Raw genomic sequence first — 18,274 nt, 5'->3', positions numbered from 1 at the left:
TTTAGAGAATGAAATGTGCTTTCATTGATCAAAGAAAAATGTATAAAAAGTACTGAAGAGCCAGTATTGTTTCAGAAAGAGAAGTTAAGATACCCAGCCCTAATCATTAGTAACCATATACAGACTACCTGTACCGAAGGTTTGCCGTCATCAGCTGAAAGTTTCTTATTTTAGAGGAAATCTTGAGAAGTTGAAGAATTTAGAAAATTAATCTAGAATTTATAGGCACAAATAATTGGTAAATGATATTTCAAATCACCTTGTTTTCAAGACATGTGGTTACAGTTCTTAACACACAAGACACAATAAAATGTGTGACTTACAGTGAGGACAGTGTCTTGCACTTCTGAAATGTGGGAGCGAAAGAAACTAGTAAGGTGCTCATACTATTACAAGTAGCCTTCTAACTATACGAGTCTTGACCATACAGCTGTAAATTTACACAAATCCGAACAGGTTTAGTTTCCACTCATACCGTATACACTTGGCATTTCCGGCTCTTGCAAATGCCAAGCCATTCACAGTAGCTTGGTATTAAAGATAAAAAATAGAAATATGACAGAGAATCACACCCTGTCCGCTTTTTACAGTCCATTTCTTCTACTTATTCCCTCATCTTCCATTTTAGGGTCCCTGTTCTTCCGAAAAAGCTACACACAGCTCTTTGTCTCCGAGCAATAACGATTAGGTAGTCAGGTGAGTTGAGATGGTCCCTGACGGACTGTCCTTCATCTTTAAGACTGATGTCCGACAGACGGGCCTGAATGAGAAGAGATGACAACCTCTGAAGTGCTCAGTACTTTTTTACATTGATGAAAACCTTGATGGCTCCAGTGAAGTCAGCTGAGAGAAGAACCTCTGTGTGATCTGTCTTTAGGGCACCTGCAACAGACAATGCAACTGTTAGGCATTGAACTGACAGTCAGCTGCTGTTTCCATTTTTATCCATGAATGAGTTTAAGCAAATGTACCTGAGGGTATTGTTTCAGAGTCTGTGGAGTCCAGGCTCTTGCACTCTGCTTCTGGTTTCTCTGCCCCTGTTTCCTGTGGAACAATGAGGCCTGGGTGGGGCGCAAAAACGGCTGAGGTGACCACTGCATTGTGTGCTGAAAGATAAGTAACCCTTTAGTGACAGTTCAATCAAGGGGAACCAATTAATTAGACAGGTAGATAGATTAAAATGCTATATATTATTCAACACAGCACAGTTACCTTTAATCCCTTCCCAGAAGTCGTTGCGATCCCGTCGTACAGATGTGAATTTACTCAGGTCATGGTAAGTGCTCCATATGTACACGTACTTATCCTCCGAGCCACTGACTATGAAGGAGTAGTCATGGCTGTAGGAAGATGGTAGCATAATAAATCATTTGAGTTACAGGTGTAGTGTAATACATAAGACTAAGTGTGATTAAAGGGGGCTTGGCAATTTAAGAGAAGCAGTTTAGAGGCAGCAAAAAGGCAATAACACTAACTTCTAAAGTGTGGTTCGTGGAGAGGGTTTTATTACTCAGTTGTAACTAAATGCTTGTTCAAAATGTTAAAGGCAGAACCTCCTAAAAGGCAAACACACTCACCTGAAGCTCGCCTTGATCTGGCTGCTGCTGTTGACGTAACCCTTGTATTTCATTGATAGAGACAAGTCCCTTAGGTCATAAAGGCGGATGCGGGAATCATTTGAGGTCACCAAAATCTATGGAGGGGAAGACTTTGTCATTGTCTGTCTTTCTGACATGCTTAGTTGTATTTATAGTGTACATCAGATGTTACCTTATTCTCGCCGGGTAAAGGTTCAATACCAGTGATTTTTCGTCCAACTTTGTTCCTGCCTCTGGTGGATCGCACGTGTATTTGGGTGTGATATTTCAGACGCTGTGAAATGTAAGAAACAGAAAAACACCCTCATTGAAATGATGTCTACAAAGCTTTAACAGCAACCTGATAACACAGAACACATTTAAATGTATCCTGTTCTCTACTCGTACATTTGGGTTTTACCTCTGTGTCATAGAAGATGCATCGGCCGTCATAGGTGCCAATAACTGCATACTTCCCATTTTGGCAGAAGTTGGCAGCGGTGATGAGGCGTGTCTGTCCGTCCACCTCATTCCACAGCGCCACCTTCTTGTCAGGAATGTTCCAGAGCCGTAGCTTTCCATCCAGAGAGCCGCTCAAAAAGTATCTGTCATCCTTGGAAACAAGAAATAAATGTTACTCTGAATACAGACAGGGAGCTAAAATAATCAGATGGATGATTTGTGCCAGGAGAAGTAATGCAAGGTGACTCAACTTACTCTGGGATGGAAAGCAATGGCCGTGACAAAATCAATGTGCTGAAAGCAGCAGAGACACTCTCTCCTGGATATGTGCCATAATCGGACTGTTTTATCCATGGAAGAGGAGAGCAGGAAAAAGTTCTGTATTGACACAAAAACAAATTAATTGAGACAACAGATTAAAAACGGTGCTGAGAGCATCTAAAATGTGCAAAGAGGATGGATAAAAGGATGAAGAGAGGGCAGTAAGACATCACCTTTGACCAGGACAAGTCCAACAGATCAGCTGTATGACCTTTGTACTTGCAGAAGGGGATTTGACGGAAAGGGGCATTCCTGTCTTCTGTGTCCGGGTCCTCTGGAGCACAACTCGCCTAAGATAAGAGTATAAACAGTCTGTTAGCCACAAAACTATAAAATATACAGCATTCCAATACTTGCACCACTAACAGCAACTTTGAAGTCAGACGACCCACCAATCAGACGATTATTAATTTCACTCACCGCAGCATCAGTGTCAGATTTAGAGGAGCATAAACTTTCCTGAGAGGGGGAAGGTGAAACTCGACCTGGAGAAGTCAAAGCAAAAAGCCTTAATTTAAAAAAATCAATCGTGACAACAAAAGATCTGAGATGCTGATGAGGTTTACCTTCAGTGTTGTACTTTAATCTCATGTTATTGAAGTAGTCGAAGGCAGACTTCAAGACCCAGATGCGAACCACATTATCTTGGCCGGCGGATGCTAGCAGCCTCCCACAGTGAGAGAACTTCATCGTCCAGACAGCCCCCTGAGGACAAGACATGGACGCTGTTATTCAAGTTTTCATTTGGCCAAGTATTAACAAGAATAAATAAATTAAAACAAATCAGGGATCCTCTTACCATGTGCTCTCCACTCAGGTCCTGCACAACCTTAATCTGATCAAAGTCAAAGGGACCCCCCTTGAAGCTGTGTGCTGCCTTGAACTTGGCAGGCCTGGTGTAAGGCATCCCCTCATCATCACTTGATGATGGATCATCCGGATCTGTATGGAAAACTGGACACCGAACAAAGATGAGACTGAGACTACAAAGAGTAGCAACATTTCATAAGCTAGTGAGCACTGGAAAATACATTAACGTTAACTTTCACATTCACTTGCAAGGGTGAAACATCTTATGCTGGTTGGATGCTTTAACAAATCTTATTAACTAAAATGTCCTTTTTTATTATTATATGTAGCACTGCCCTTTTTCCAAGACAAATTTCTCCCACAGGAGACCAATAAAGAAACCTTAACCTTAACCTTATCAGCAGTTTTACCTTTTAATGTATTTGAAGTAGTTTAAATACTTTAAGTCACTGTGTTCTTTTACCTTCATCACGTACACTCTTCACTTTGTTGACTGCCTTCTCTCCATATTCTTCAGCGAAATGTTTAGCTTTCTTCACAGACTTGCCCAGGAATTTTTTAAACTGGGTTCTGGTGAATAATTAGGAACAATTAATTATTAGATTCTATACAAGATCATGTTGTGGAGGAGTGGAAGAAACACAGTTCCAGCAACATTTAAAAGTCACTAATCCTCACGTTTTCTGTTTCAGTTTTCCTCCATCTGTGTCTGCCAGCGGAGCCTGAGACTTGTCATCATCATCTGACTGTGCAGCATCATTCCTGAGAGGAAAAAATACAACACATCAACTTCCCCAAGAAAATGTACCTTTTGTTTTTACAGAACTAGGCTTATAGAAGGTTTTCACATTGGGAAAAGGTTTTATATACTTGCAAACTAAATAGACACTCCAACAGTGTTTACTGTTACAGGCTACAGCAACAACCTTTCTCCCTCACCAGGAAAAAAGCTTTTTCCTCAAGTCTTGATTGAGTTTACAATCTTCACGTTTGACTAATGGTTTTGTTTAATTGTGACATACAAGCTGCAATTTGCAACATAGGATATTTTTTCTCCCATTGTTTTTCACTTTTCACTAATCAAAACAAATAATATACGTACAACCCATTACATGTGTGAGCCCTGTAGAATATAGAACAATCTGATTTAACAATTATGTTAATACAGAAAAAACATGTTCTGCTTACGTAATGTACTCCTTGGTCCTCCTCATGATGTGCAGAGTGAGGGGGTTAATCCCTGCAGGAAGTTTCTCCTCTGCCTGGATTAGAGGGATTTCTTCCCCAGTGTCCAGATTCTTAATCATTACACTAGCCAGGATTTCCTGTTTTAAGATAACAAACAAGTGTGCATTTGGTGTATAGGATATGTAAGGAATGTGCAAGAGGTTAGGTTATGGTTGGAGTGAAAACATAACTCTTACTTCATCAGTCAGTTCTCTACCAGAGTTGGACCGTGGGCGCTGAGGGCCTGGAGTTTGTCCTCCACTCTGAGATGAGGCCTGTTCATCCTCATTCTCCTAAAAAAAAAAAACCAAGCAATGGTGCAAAAATAAAAATGAACAGTGCATTTGATAAAATTCCTAAACCAAAAAAAGCAGCAGGCATCAAATGCTCATAAAACCAAGTTTATGTTATTCTCTAGAGCTGCACTGTACAAGGATCCATTATTGAGAGTGTTAGAGATTATAAATAACTTGGTATATGGATAGACAAATTCACATGCAAATTTCATACAAAAAAGTCTTGCCAGTAAATTACAAAAAAAATTGTTTTTTTATAGAAACAGAACTAACTTCCCCATGTTTTGTAGGAAAAAGGTCATTGAAGCTGTTTTTATCTGTCTTGAGTTATGGTGATGTGATTTATAGGCATGGTGATGTGATTTATAGGCATGCCTCTGTCTCTACTCTTTAGCCCTTGGATTCTGTTATCATTCTGCCCTCAGGTTTATTGCTGGTGATGTTTATAGCACTCATTGTATTGTGTACAAAAAGGTTTGATGGTCTTCTCTTGATAAGCATATGCCTAAGCATACATAAACATATGTATCTAAAGGGCCCTTATTGGAATGCTGCCATCTTATATCACAACTATGCTTGATTGGTCCTCTGGATCACATCACACTCTGTCTCATGACTGGATTTCACTATAAGTCCCTAAAGATCGTACTGAGCTTTGAGGATCTGCATTTGTGTTTATGCTCAGACCGTCTGGAACTCTTGGCAGAACCTCAAATTTGATATTTAAGTAACCCTTCAACATTTTAAATCTATAATCACTGACCTTAACTTCTGTTTGTACTTGTAATTAATTAGGTTTATACCTTGTATCTTTTATAATTGTATTATTCTCAACATCATTGCAAATGAGGGCCAGAGTTTAAATAAAGGTAATATTATATATAGTATAGATCTGGATGAGCACCAAAAGGGGGTCATGTCTATAGCCTCACTGACCTGTGCTGTCACCACCTTGTCCCCACTGGTGGCACTGGCTAGATCCAAGGAATGCTGCAGCTCTTTGGTTAGACTCCTCACTGTGCTGCTGGGAGACACCAGGCCGGAGGGCTCCAGAGCATCGACACTGACTGCACACACTGTTATAAAAACAACACTTCATGTGAAAAAATCTCTCTGCTTTGTATGTGTGTGCAGTGGCTTGACATTGTGCTGTTTTTGTGGTTCAAACCACACATTATTAACCTGAAACACTATTCACTCTTGGTGTCTACAGGCCTGTCAGTAACTCATTCATGCAAAGCAAAACTTGGTGAATTAAGCTCATAAAACAAGGACATTTCTCTTAAGCCTGTACTTTACAGCGTTATCAGATGCTTTATAACAGTTACTAATGCAGCGATGTCTTCAAGGTCGAGCTCAACACTTCAAAACACACTTTGGATTAATTGAAAGTTAATCAACTGTGCCAAGTGCCAACTGAGTTAAGTTTTCTCTACCTTCAAGTCCACTTGGCCTCAGACACTCCTGAGACTTCTTGGAGGGTAGAGTCTGCCAGGATGGTGGAGGTGGTCTGGGTGGAGGACCTCCGCTAGGAGGGGGCGGTCGTGAGGGAGGAGGCTTCTTGGTGCTGGCTACAATGTCTGGTTCCACTGTGAATTGCCGTGGTGGTTTAGTAGGCCCAGAAGAGTCCAAGTCAGTTGGCCTGTCTGTGAAGGGGACCTGGTCTAAGATGTCTGCAGGTCTCTGCTCCTGCTCCCCTTCTGCAAGCACAAGTGCCCCATCAGGCTGACTCCGTCCTATGGTGCTGGTGATGTCCGGAGGCTGAACATGTTCTTGCGTTCCCACTGATGGCCCTGGGACATCAGCAGGTTCAGGGGCAGGAATAGAGCATGCTCCGTTTGATTCTGTATTTTCCGGTTGTTTTTCTGGCCTCTCGACAAGCGGAGGTTCAGCAGCTGCCACTGCTTGCTCCTCAGGAACTTCCTGAGCATTATGCTCTTCCTTTGGTTCTGCCTCTGCTCTTACATCAACATGAAGATGATCTAACAGCTCAACCACCTCGCCAACATTTCCCTTTTGACTCTCCTCAATGATGCTATCAATGATCTATGAGGAAGAGAAAAGATCAGTTAGGTGATTTACATGACTATGATGCAAATTTCCACGTTGAGCTCAAATACAACATAAACAGGTCATTGTCTTTACATGCGCCGTTTCTTTCTTTGTTTTTACAACAGTCAACACAACAGCCTAAATTCAAAGTTACAATGATGCCTGTGTAAAAACCTGGGTGGTATGTGGGATTACATTTGTGTAACTGGTAGCAAAAAAAAATGACATCAAATGCATAAAACGTACAATAACACTATAGAAGAATGAAACATTTGGTTACAATATTTTCACTTTTCTGTCCATATTCAGGATTTATCTTTTGCGGGCCCTTTTCACTGCTGTTTGTGTTTGGTTTTTAGGTTTCACTGCTCAATTTTCTGTTTCAGATCAGAATTTTGTAATTTCACTTCTGACTAAAAGCTCTCACAAAGGCAGGTGTTACAGGGCTGCATCACCATTGGTCAAATTACTTTTGGAGAAACACGTCAATGGTAAACTGCACTACTTGTTGTACTTCCAGGGAACTTCTGAACTAAAACTGAAAATTAAGCAGTGAACCTGAGAAATTCAACACAAATGAATAACTGTATCAAATGTTTCACTTTTGTATAGTTATTTTAAGTTTTACCTTTGAGGTCATTTTTTTTTTTTAAACTTTGAGTTTATTTTTCACTTCAGACTCATCTTGTGTGGGATACTCAGCAATAATAGAGGAAACCACACCTGTAGGGAATCATCTTGCTGAGTCTCAGATGCAGTCACTCCACAGCTCACATCTTGTGCAGCATTTGCTGATCTCTGTGAAAGCTGTTCCAAAAACAATAAAAGAAAAAATACTATATACCTACAATAAATATACATAGGAAATAACAAAAGTCACGGAACACTTAATTCATATCAAGGCAGGCAAGTAATAAGCCTTTAAACACATGCAGACTGAGGGAAACCTATTTATAGAGCACCAGTATGCTTCCTTAAAATTGACATTTCACATTTGAGACACACTGCTTGCAATGAAAGCAGAGTCTGTGACTGACTCTAAAGTCAATTACAGGGTCTAAAGGCTGAAATTATCCATACATGCAGCACTGTTGCATGATGCAATTTCCTTTTGCAGCAAAATCAATGTTTGCAGTAAATGTTGAATCATGTGAGGCTAATGCTGGTCTGTCAGCAAGCAAGGTTTCATTGCTGGGTCCATTCAAATGTCAGTTCTAGTATTGTGTCGATGTTAAAGAGCAGTTCGTATTTCCGAGTTATCTCTCTCATGAGAAAATGTTATTTAAATTTCAGTTGTAACTATCTGTGTGGGAAGCACAGGCTGAGCAACAATGCCAGATGATTCATTTCCATGTCATTTACATATTCCTAGCTGTCAGGAAGGAAACAGGCTAGCCACTATTGGAACCTTGTCATTGTAGCAAAGGGTCAAAGATCTGCAGTTAATGATCATTATTATTATTAATGAACAGGCTGTTTTAATGTTTTCATGTGCAATAACAATACTTTAGCTTTAGATCACCTAACATAGGTGCAACTTAAAGGAGAACTACTATAAACATTGTAGTCACCTCTAGATGGTCAATAACACTTTGTTAGAGATTTTTAAAAAAACAACTGTGTGCTATATTTGAAGAAGTGACGTCAAAGTGCGATTTATCTTAATCTGGTCAAATACTCAGATTCATTATGGTCCAAGTGAACACTCTCTTTTCTTTAAACAAGCAAAATCTCAATAACAAATCCTAAGAGATGTAATCTGTCAAACAATCTAGTAACAAACTACCTCATTAGATTCAACAAAAAATTCCAAAGGATTTTAATATTATGCAGTTTCATTTAAATCCCAAATTATGTGTTAACAACCTTTTACTTCACTGTCAAGCCCTTGTAACATACAAACTGAAGTTGAAATAATCATTGTACAAGCAACTCGGCCGACACTGTTTTGTTTCAACAGTGCCCGAGTTTAGATAAACATACCTGAGGTGAAGGAATGACAAACTTTGAGGGTGACCTAAAAAAACACAAAGCAACACAGTTCAAACCTGCAATGAAAGCCAAAGTCTAAAATACAACACTCCAGAATAAATTTAATGTTAAACCAAACTTAGAATTATTTTACCTGTCCTCTTGAGAAGAGTATGTTTAAACTTTTTTTTTTAACACAATTTGAAATACTGATTGTCACCCTTTATGTAATTTAACAAAACTTTCAGAACATGGTTGCTAACAAATGACATCTAAAAGGAAAACACAGTCAATGATGGACTTTGATTCTGTGAGTTTAATATTGTTTAATAAATGTAATTTGATCAATAATAACGAAATGCAACTAGATCCTGACAAAAATGAAAAATGTTCAATAAATAAATATGATTAATACCAGGAATGACTATAGTAAATGGATAATTACAGGATAACCTCCACATTAATTAATCCATGAAAAACCAGTTGCATTTCCTTATATTCTAAAAACACTGCAGTGTATTTTGCAGGTTAGTCATTGTACCCACTATGCAAGACTCCAAACTCCCATTATGATAGTCAATAATATTGTTTTAGTGTTAAAAAAAACACTATGTTAGAATAGAAACCACGGATGTGCATCTTTGTTGCAGCTTTGCAAGAAAGACTGTTCCTACAAACAAATCTTATCCCATTGATCTCAGGAATAACATCATGTGACTTGTGTGCAAGGATAGACCCTCCCAGTACTAACATTAAACAGCTGTTGAACTAATATCACGACACAATAACTTCAAAATGTGAAAAAAATAAATGAATAAATACTAAATTGGACAGTAACTAGCAGCTGACTCTAGACTTGTCTTTGAAGAAGCTCGCTGTATGAGTATGAGCCTCTCTGCACATTTAGCTGTTTCTAAGTTGGTTAGATACTTTTAACTTATGGCTCACAAGCTGAAAACCGTGTTGCCTCAGTCACCCACACCTAAAGTAATATTATAAACATGTGTTTCCTTACACTTTTGGAGATGGTGTAAAATTAACGTCCTCGGCAGCATCATAAAATTCCTCGGTGTCACTTGTATCTGACGCCATGCTAACGTGGATTTAGCTCGCTAGCTAGTCTAAGTTGGACGCCAGGCAGCTGCCTAAAAGCCTAACCTGCGAATGAGTCAATTGTTAGACACATGCGCCCGTCTCTCTACTTTCTGCCTTTTCGATACCAATGTTATAATCAATAAAAGGCTCGACCCAGGCGTCGTCAAACAACCATTTTTCCTGTCACGCCATAACGTTACAGTAAGCTAAGCCTACTGCTAGGCTAATTATGTTATCTGTTCGTATGACTGACCAACAGTTACTGCTGCTAGCTGGCTTTCTGTGCTGTTTTAAAGCTGCCACGCTCACAAAAAAGTATCTTCCATGAACGCAGACACAAAAAAGCACGTCTTTACAACGACAAACACTTGGTCAGCTGTCAACCTAACGGAGTAGGCGAGCCGCGTCATAAACAAACCAGTAAAAAATACATCCAAGCGAGGTGAGTCAAAGGGCGGGGCCCAGCAGCCTTCTTCTTCTGCTACACTGCTCATTTTGTCACATTACTTCCCCCTACAGGACACATGGCAGAATTGCAGTCAAGAGGGAGACAAGGGATGCCCTATTATGTGTAAACCTCAAGTAGAGTTGAAGTCGGCTGCAGAGGTTTTGTGGGCAAGTCGACCACCAGATTACAAAAGGTCATAGGAATCCAAGGACAAACCCTACGGCAAGCCATTAAAATCCTCTCCAATGCCGCCGAACAGGCCAGTCGTTGGATCTGGATCAAGAGGAGAGACAATACCTGGACCCCAAAGCAACATCTGCAGCAACAGGGTGAGTAGAGGGAGTTAAAGCAGAGGGAGGCACACCTGGGACACCAAATGTTGCCCTGTGGAGGTATTGTGGGCCTGTCATCGAAACACCTATGAAGGAGGGTGCCTACCTGATGACCCCAATGAAGTTCTAACCTCCCCCTACAACCCGCCTCAAATATCCACCGTCCTGGAAACACACAGTTGGCATGATCATCCCCACTCACGTCATCTTAGGTAAATGCAGGTCACAAGGGATTGTATCATCCAGTCCTAAAATAGAAATTAAATGTCATAGGATGCTAAGTGAGTATAGACCAACCTGATGTCTTTATAAGATTGTTGACCATCCCCTTGGCCTCCAGCAACAACCATTAAACTGCTCTAAACTGGCTTAACTGGCCAGACCCCACAGGTATGTTTCTGCACATGCAGCAATTCCTCATCTTTAATGTAGATATTTTGCATGAAACCAACTGCCTGGCAACAACTCTAAAAACATCCACACCTAACTTCTTGTTAAATACATTCTTTACAGATAGAGAACAAATACTAGTAATAAAAAACACACATCTGTTACTTTCTTTAGTTTTGTCTGTGGAGTACACGTGTCTTGCATGTAATGGTACAAAGATGGCATTATTTTTCTGCTACAACACTGAAAAATATTATTCATACCAGAAAAAAATCTCCTCACACCATGAATAGATTTAAGCCATGATAAAGCCTGAACCATTTGCATACTTTGCATAATACTATTAGTATTACTAGGATGGTGTGTACCACAGAGAGGCCTGTTAAAGGAACAGAACTGGAATTTTAGTCTTATAGTCGTAGTTTTATTTACCAACAATTTGACTGATACTTATTTAATGTTGGACAGGGTCTTTAGTTTTATGATGTTTGTTGAGACTAAAAATAGAAATATAATCAATATATTACTAGTGAACAGTGTCAGCAGCACCATGTTGGTTCTGAGATTGAAGTGTTTCAAGTGAAGTTTGTCACAGCCACAGCAAAATAACAAATTCAACTTTAATGTTGGTAATCTGAGACTAATGTAGCAGTTAGGAGAAGGAAACCAAATGAATTTGTGATTTCATAATTTTAGGGTTTTTTGAGAGGCAATGTCTGGATTTAACAGAATATTTGTCTTCTTGCCTTGTTGTCAAGGGCCGATACCACCTCAAAAGCTGTGATCCCTGAAGGCAGGTAAGCCTGAGGACAGTGAAACTGACATTGATTAAATATAAGAAACACAGTAAAGAAATTTAAATGACTGAAACCTATAATGGGATGTAGGGTGGGGACCAACTGATTATGAAAAAGTAAGCAGGGTTTAACTTCCACTGCACTGGGCTGAAGGCAGGAATATCAGGGACAGATCTGACAAAATCTTGACAACTTAAACCAAAACTATCTGCATAGCTTGATAACAGTAAAAGTGAGAAGCGACTCTACATACACCACTAGGATCTTACCAAAAATGGGTAGGGGTTATGTTGCTGTTAAGTCATGGATAATGTGCCCTCTGGTGGCACAAAGGTAAACTGCATCCTGTCCAGCACTAAGTCAATGATCTCTTTGCCAATGGTGTAGTGTCCACAGTTGTGAGCTGCAGCCTCCTTGCCAGTGATCAATTGTTCAGGGTGATGAACTGAAGGTAGGTCCCAGTTCACATCTCATCTAAAGAAACATGTTTGATCTGAAATTATTCAAGGTTTTGACTGACCAAAATCAAGCAGTAACTATGGTATCTATATTTAATCAAGAATTTACCAATGTTGTTCCAGGCCTATAAAAACAGCTCTGGCAACATAATTTCCAGCTCCAGTCTCACTAAAGAAGGTGTTAATGAATCATCTTCTCCTCCAATGGTCTTGTCGCTGGGCATCTGCCCATCAGGCTGCATCCCATGTTCCAAGCAGTAAAGCTCCCAGCAGGCATTGCCAATCTGGACACCAGCCTGACCCACATGCTCTGAGATACACTGAAGCTGGGAGAAAAAAAGCTATTTGTATCTCCTGTCTAGTTGTTATTTAACAAAAGTTTCAGATTACTGATCACATATTAAAGAGGGGCTAGAACTAGAAGTAAATAGTGGAGGCTTTCGTGGAAAAGAAGAAAAAAAACCACAATATACTAGGGATTCATTAAAACATACAGAATACAGTTTATAAATATACTAAGGTTTCATTAAAACATACAGAATGGAGTTAGGATGGAGTTCAATAACAATACATGTATTATTTCAGTGAATACAGATTATTTGGACATACATTTCAAGACTTATTTTGTCTATTTCAATGCCTTGTTCTTCATATAATTCAGAGAAAGATTTATATATTTTAATTTAATGTCAATTACATTTCTTATTAATATGTAATCACTTAATTATTTAATTGTCAATAATTTATATTTTCATTGGCCCATTTTATGAATATATTTATGAGGCATTTCCTATGCTACAGTACACGAAAGTAGTTAGTTACCTTCAATTGTTTTAAACAAAGTGACAACAAGAAATGTTTCTAATGTCTTACTATTTTTGATAATTCATTCATCATTTTAAGTCATTAAAAAAAAAGCGTCCAAATTCTCTGATTCCATCAAATAGTAAGTTCAGTAAACTGATTATCCTTGGGTGGTGGACTGTTCAGACCCAGAATCAAATTTATTCATCTAAGTACAAGGAATTCAGTGTGATACAGATCTCAACAGAAAAAGCAATAAACATGAACATTAAACAATTAACACAAACATAATAGTGTAAGAAATGGTAGTCAGGGTGCAGTTTATACAATATGAGATATAGCGGTGAAGTGATTTTGGTATTTTTATCCATATTTACTGTTGTGGACATAACAAAACATCTGAGAACGTCACCTTGGGATTTGGGAAAACCGCAATTGACATGTTTCACCATCTTCTCACATTTGAAAGACCAAACAAATGATTTATTAATCAATAAAATAATTGATGGATTAATCGTGAATGAAAATAATCTTAAATTACAGCCCTAGTCGACAGCTTGTGTCGATTCATAGTGGGCTTTCAAGACAGATACTGGCATAGATTAGAGTTTAGATTTAGATTTTATGTGAGCTGATGTGTTTTGTTTTCTGTTTTTTTTTTTAATTCAAACACTGCCTCCTTTCTTGCCAGGCTCCAGTTCATCATGTTACTTCAGTGAAACTGATAAGGTGATAACAGATTGGTAAAACATGCACATAAATTAGCAGCTGCAGGTCCCACTCATTCACACAATGTAGGCAGACACTAGAAGCCCCATAAAACCGCCAACAGTGTATCAACATTTTCTTATTCAATCAAAGGGCTCTTTGTTCCAGATCAATGCATCAGCTGATTAATAACAAGCATGCAATTTAACTGTTGATTTGAGAGGATAAAAAGGTGGCGGAGGAGTGATTGTTGATAGAGCCTCAGTGCATTTTAATGAATGCATACATTATTGTGTTCTGGTCATATCATAATAGGAGACTGTGGTTGCATTAATGTTATCAAGCATGGATCAAATATTGATTGTAAAATAATCCCTTTCATCCTCATCCATGTTTAAAAAGGGTATAACTCAAAAATCACTATTTGTGCCATATCATATTGCTTTTTGAGGGGTAGACCTTGGCAATGAGCAATAAACAAGTCAATTCAAAAGGTTTTCTAATTATTTTAATCGGCAATGCATAGGATTGTCTCTTGATCTAGATTGTTCTTTGTTCCCATGCAAGACCCCCCAGCACTCACCATCAGTTTAACTTCCCGGTTCGGACTATGCTCAGCCCTGACAACCCTGCTTCGTCTCTGCCCTGGTAAACGCCTCAGCCTTCTGTCCCCGACTATGAGTTCAGCCTCTGTACCTGATTTCTGTCTGCCTGTCCCCATGGCTACCTGGCGTTCCTGTGCATTGGTTTTGCAGTCTGAGTTTCCATCAGTCCTGCTTTGTCATCGCTGTTTGTCTTCGTGGGTGCAACCTGTCCTGATCTTCTGCCTAATGAACTGTACCTAGATGTTATTCACCTGTTCTACACCACACCTGCCATTGATGTACAATAAAGCTCATTATCAACTATACTTGTGGTGTGTTTGTGCTGCAACTGGGTCCTACCGCCTCCACCCGTCACATTAACAACATGTTTGGATTTAGTGGGTTTCAAAGGTCTAAGGATTCTGAAACTTCTTCAGCATTAAACAACAATTAAATGGAAAAAATTGTCACTTTAAAATATTATACATCATAATATTATTATATTATATTATTATATATATTATATACATATATAATAATATAATAATATACATGTATATTATTATATACATCATGTTGCATATTTGGATAAGTCATTTGTACCATTAATATATGTAATACTTTTACATTAATAATTGATCATATGACTTGGGTATGTGGGATACATCACCCAACTCCTAAACTCTGGATTTTATTTCAACTCTGTGTAGCCTGTTTTAGATCATTTTTCTGCTTTGTGCAATATTTTTCTTATTTTCCTTTGATGAGAAAGCTTAATTAAGAGGGTGAGAGAGAACTATAAAAGAGATTGTATTCACATATATATTATTTTTTTTCATCAATTTGATTTTCTTTCATTATAGTACATCATCTAGTGTGCAAACCATCTGTCTGCACATGCTTTGTTAATAGCAGGGGGAGGGAAAAGGGATTTATTACATAAACAGAGATGTAAAAAGAAATGTAGCCAGAAATCACATCAACTCCATCTCTACTGTTTCTGTAAATACAGAGTAACTTCCATGTTTGAACAAGAACAGTCTCCAATTACCTCCTCCAATTACTGAAATATTCCATCCAAAAAAAGGAACCTGTGCACCTGCTACAGTGAGAATTACCACATGCATAAAACTATGGTTGCATCAGAAACACGGTGTTTCCTTGTAACAGTGATTTTAAAACGAGTTTCGTTAGCTGTAAGCTCAGTTCACCTTTGAACAACACTCTCATTCACCATAATAGATGGTTAAGCGATACAGACATTTGTTACAGGCTACAAATGCTCCATGGGAGGACTCCTCTTCACAACCACTTTATTTAGTAACGGAAGTTTTGAGCCAATGAGAAAAGATTGCCATACTCTTCCACCAATGGTAAGTTTAGATGCTCCAGCTCTCCCACTAAGCGACAAGTGCATTGGATAAAACAGAGAAGGAGGGTCCAGAGGTATAAGTGGATTTGAGGGCTTGGAAGGAAAACAAGGACGCTAGTTAACGTTATCTCGTTGTCGAAGGTATGGAATCTGTTCTTTAAAAGTTTACGGAGTGTGTTTAAGATACATACAATGATTAAAATATCATATATAGCCTACTGTGCACAACAAGTACCAGGCTGACAGTCAGTCACAGTCATTTATTGGTCGAAGCAAGCCAACCAACCCACCAGACTAAGTAATAACTAACCCAACTAACTCATGTTAAGACTCCGGTCGTTTGCGCTGCCGTGAGTTAAACTAACACAGCTAGCGGACGACGATTAACAGGAACCAACTTGTTAGCCACATAGTTGATAGTCCTGTTGTATTTCAGGCTAGCCAGTGTTAACGTTAATGGGTTAGCCTAGCTAGTTAGCCTTAGCTTGTTCCCACTGGAGATGAGACGACAGTGTTCAGGCAACATGGCCAGAAAATGAGCAAAGCTCCGTTAAGACAGCGTCGCATCTTATGGCAATACACTTGCTTATCCCGGCTAGTAAACGCTGACATGATAAATGGTGACAGCCTAAAGCCTTTGCTAGCAAGCGAGTCGGCTACTTCGCTTTTTCTTACTAACTTACATGTATTACACTTGCATAGCTTTAATATGAGTAACCTCTCTCGACTTGGTGTCTGAGAGCTCAACGTACGCTTTGTAGAGGCAAACTGTCACCCTTTATCAGCTTTATGTCACTACAGCCATGCTACTTTAACGTGTTACTATAACAACAGCAACCAAAAAGTAACTAGTAAAGAAACTAGACTGTATTTAAAAGGACGTGTGTACCAGGTGCCACTTAAACATAACATCGAGATTGATGTTTGGACGGCTTCTATGCCGTTCATAATGTGAGCTGAATTTAAATATACAATGAGGATTTTTCTGTCAAGCTACACACACTGCCGATATTTTTAGCTTTAATTAGCCCAGTTCTGTGTAAAGCAACAAGTGAGAAATGTGATGCAACTGGCATAGTTCAGACGGAGATGAGGGTCAAGAAACACCCATTCACACTGACCTCAACTTCCGAAGGATATTTTTTACATCCAAAAATGAACATGAATGCAAATATATAAACTTTTCCCAGTAACATGGTCACAGCTTGTAAAGAAGAAAGACACATCTTGAGTCATAAACTGGATTCTGTTAAACATGAAAAGGTTTATTTTTAGGATGAACTTTAGATAGTTACGGAAGTCTGGTTTCATTATGAGGCTTAGTTAGACAATTATAAAAAAAAAACGTATTCTGTTTAAATTATATATTTATTTCTATTTTGTTGCATGCATCAAATAAACATTTCATTGTGTATTTAAAAACAGTGCAACTGGAAGGCATTGCTATGTGTGATCCTTACCACAATAATGAGTTTGTTTTACATTCATGATTCATTTATAGAAGACAGCTCTAGTCATCATGAGGCAATAAGTACATGAATCCTAAATGATATGCAGACTGTGCTGGTGTATAATAAAACTGGCTAAAAAGTTTTTAAACAAAACTAGATTCTGTATAAAAGCTTCTTTTTTTTCTTGGCTGTGATTAAATGTTTGGAAGAAGAAAGACTTTGACAATACCCTGTTTCTGTTTTAGAGGTGTGGTTTTGGCAAGGGTATGGAGCACCCTATGCACAGAGGGGAGACAATGCCCATTGGACTGCATGACAGGTAATGTGCAATATGTCATATTCCATTATTTCAGTCGACACTGTGAATATGTGTATTGATGTTTCACTTTGATTGAATGTAATTCAATTTTTTGAGCTCACAAACCTTTACTAAAAAATGAAGAGCTGTTAACAATGTCAGCTGTCTTGAGAACACAGTTATCAGTTCTGATATTAGTCCTGGCCTCGTAAGGGCTGCAGCCGCAGTGGATTTCTGTCAGACCTACGAGGAAAGAGCATCTCCTTGAATTCAGATGTGTTGTAACCCTTGATTAAATTTAAAGAAAGAAAAACAGCAGAGCTAGAGGTATGTGCCAAAATTCTCATCAGAGTGTCACGACTTTAAAGATTTTACAGTGTTTTCACGACATTAATGCACTTGTGGCAGCCCTCCATGCCCGAAATGCCTCTATAGATTGTCTGTCACTTAAACAGTTTTGTTGCAGCCCTCTGTGTATAAAGACTGAAATAGGTGTTTTCAGCTGGGTCCAGTGTTAGTGTCACAAACAAGAAAACCTTTTATGAGCTGACCCCCTGTCTTAACCGGTTAGTCAACTGACTTAACTTGACTTGACATGACTTAATGTGGAAGGTCCGTAGCAACAAACACTTTTCATAACAAAAACTGTGGATAATTGACTTTGTTTTCAAGTTCCAAGTATGAGTAAATAACACAAAGGCAGTGAATAGCATAAACACATAATCACGTGATGGCTACAATTCCTCAACGGTCATTTGTTGTTTGTTGCTTTTCTGTGTCTGAGCACGATATCCACTCTCTCAAATTCATTCCATTCTTGC

The 18,274-nt window shown here is 38.8% G+C and overlaps 2 protein-coding genes across 2 annotated transcripts in view; one reads left to right on the top strand and one right to left on the bottom strand.

Moving 5' to 3' along the window:
• Window positions 1–748: 748 nt before the first annotated feature.
• wdr44 (WD repeat domain 44) lies at window positions 749–10,232 on the bottom strand. Its single transcript, XM_062432646.1, has 20 exons — window positions 9,732–10,232; window positions 8,729–8,762; window positions 7,469–7,552; window positions 6,130–6,739; window positions 5,630–5,769; window positions 4,595–4,690; window positions 4,359–4,495; window positions 3,849–3,932; window positions 3,634–3,740; window positions 3,160–3,314; window positions 2,927–3,065; window positions 2,781–2,845; window positions 2,534–2,650; window positions 2,295–2,417; window positions 1,999–2,190; window positions 1,771–1,872; window positions 1,578–1,693; window positions 1,213–1,340; window positions 972–1,106; window positions 749–882 (listed from the first exon to the last, which is right to left on the bottom strand). The coding sequence occupies exons 1-20, from the start codon at window positions 9,806–9,808 to the stop codon at window positions 794–796; spliced, it is 2,730 nt and encodes a 909-aa protein (XP_062288630.1). The 5' UTR covers window positions 9,809–10,232; the 3' UTR covers window positions 749–793.
• A 5,542-nt stretch (window positions 10,233–15,774) lies between these two features.
• klhl13 (kelch-like family member 13) overlaps window positions 15,775–18,274 on the top strand; it is a 36,088-nt gene continuing 33,588 nt past the window's right edge. Inside the window, exons 1-2 of the mRNA XM_062433438.1 lie at window positions 15,775–15,845; window positions 17,401–17,474. Coding sequence (XP_062289422.1) covers window positions 17,422–17,474 — 53 coding nt within the window. The 5' untranslated portion in view covers window positions 15,775–15,845; window positions 17,401–17,421. The remainder of the gene's footprint in view (window positions 15,846–17,400; window positions 17,475–18,274) is intronic.

Source organism: Scomber scombrus, chromosome 14, assembly GCF_963691925.1.
Source record: "Scomber scombrus chromosome 14, fScoSco1.1, whole genome shotgun sequence".
Lineage (NCBI taxonomy): Eukaryota > Metazoa > Chordata > Actinopteri > Scombriformes > Scombridae > Scomber > Scomber scombrus.
The sequence above is the reverse complement of the archived record's forward strand: the minus strand, read 5'-3'. Positions and strand labels throughout refer to the sequence as shown.

Bases quoted from the DNA above. Each gene is read 5' to 3' on its own strand.
- wdr44 (XM_062432646.1), bottom strand. From the start codon at position 9,808: ATGGCGTCAGATACAAGTGACACCGAGGAATTTTATGATGCTGCCGAG. The intron at 8,763-9,731 runs GTAAGGAAACAC...GTGTTTTTTTAG, and splicing joins TTTACACCATCTCCAAAAGT to GTCACCCTCAAAGTTTGTCA. The intron at 1,107-1,212 runs GTAACTGTGCTG...CTTATCTTTCAG, and splicing joins CTTCTGGGAAGGGATTAAAG to CACACAATGCAGTGGTCACC.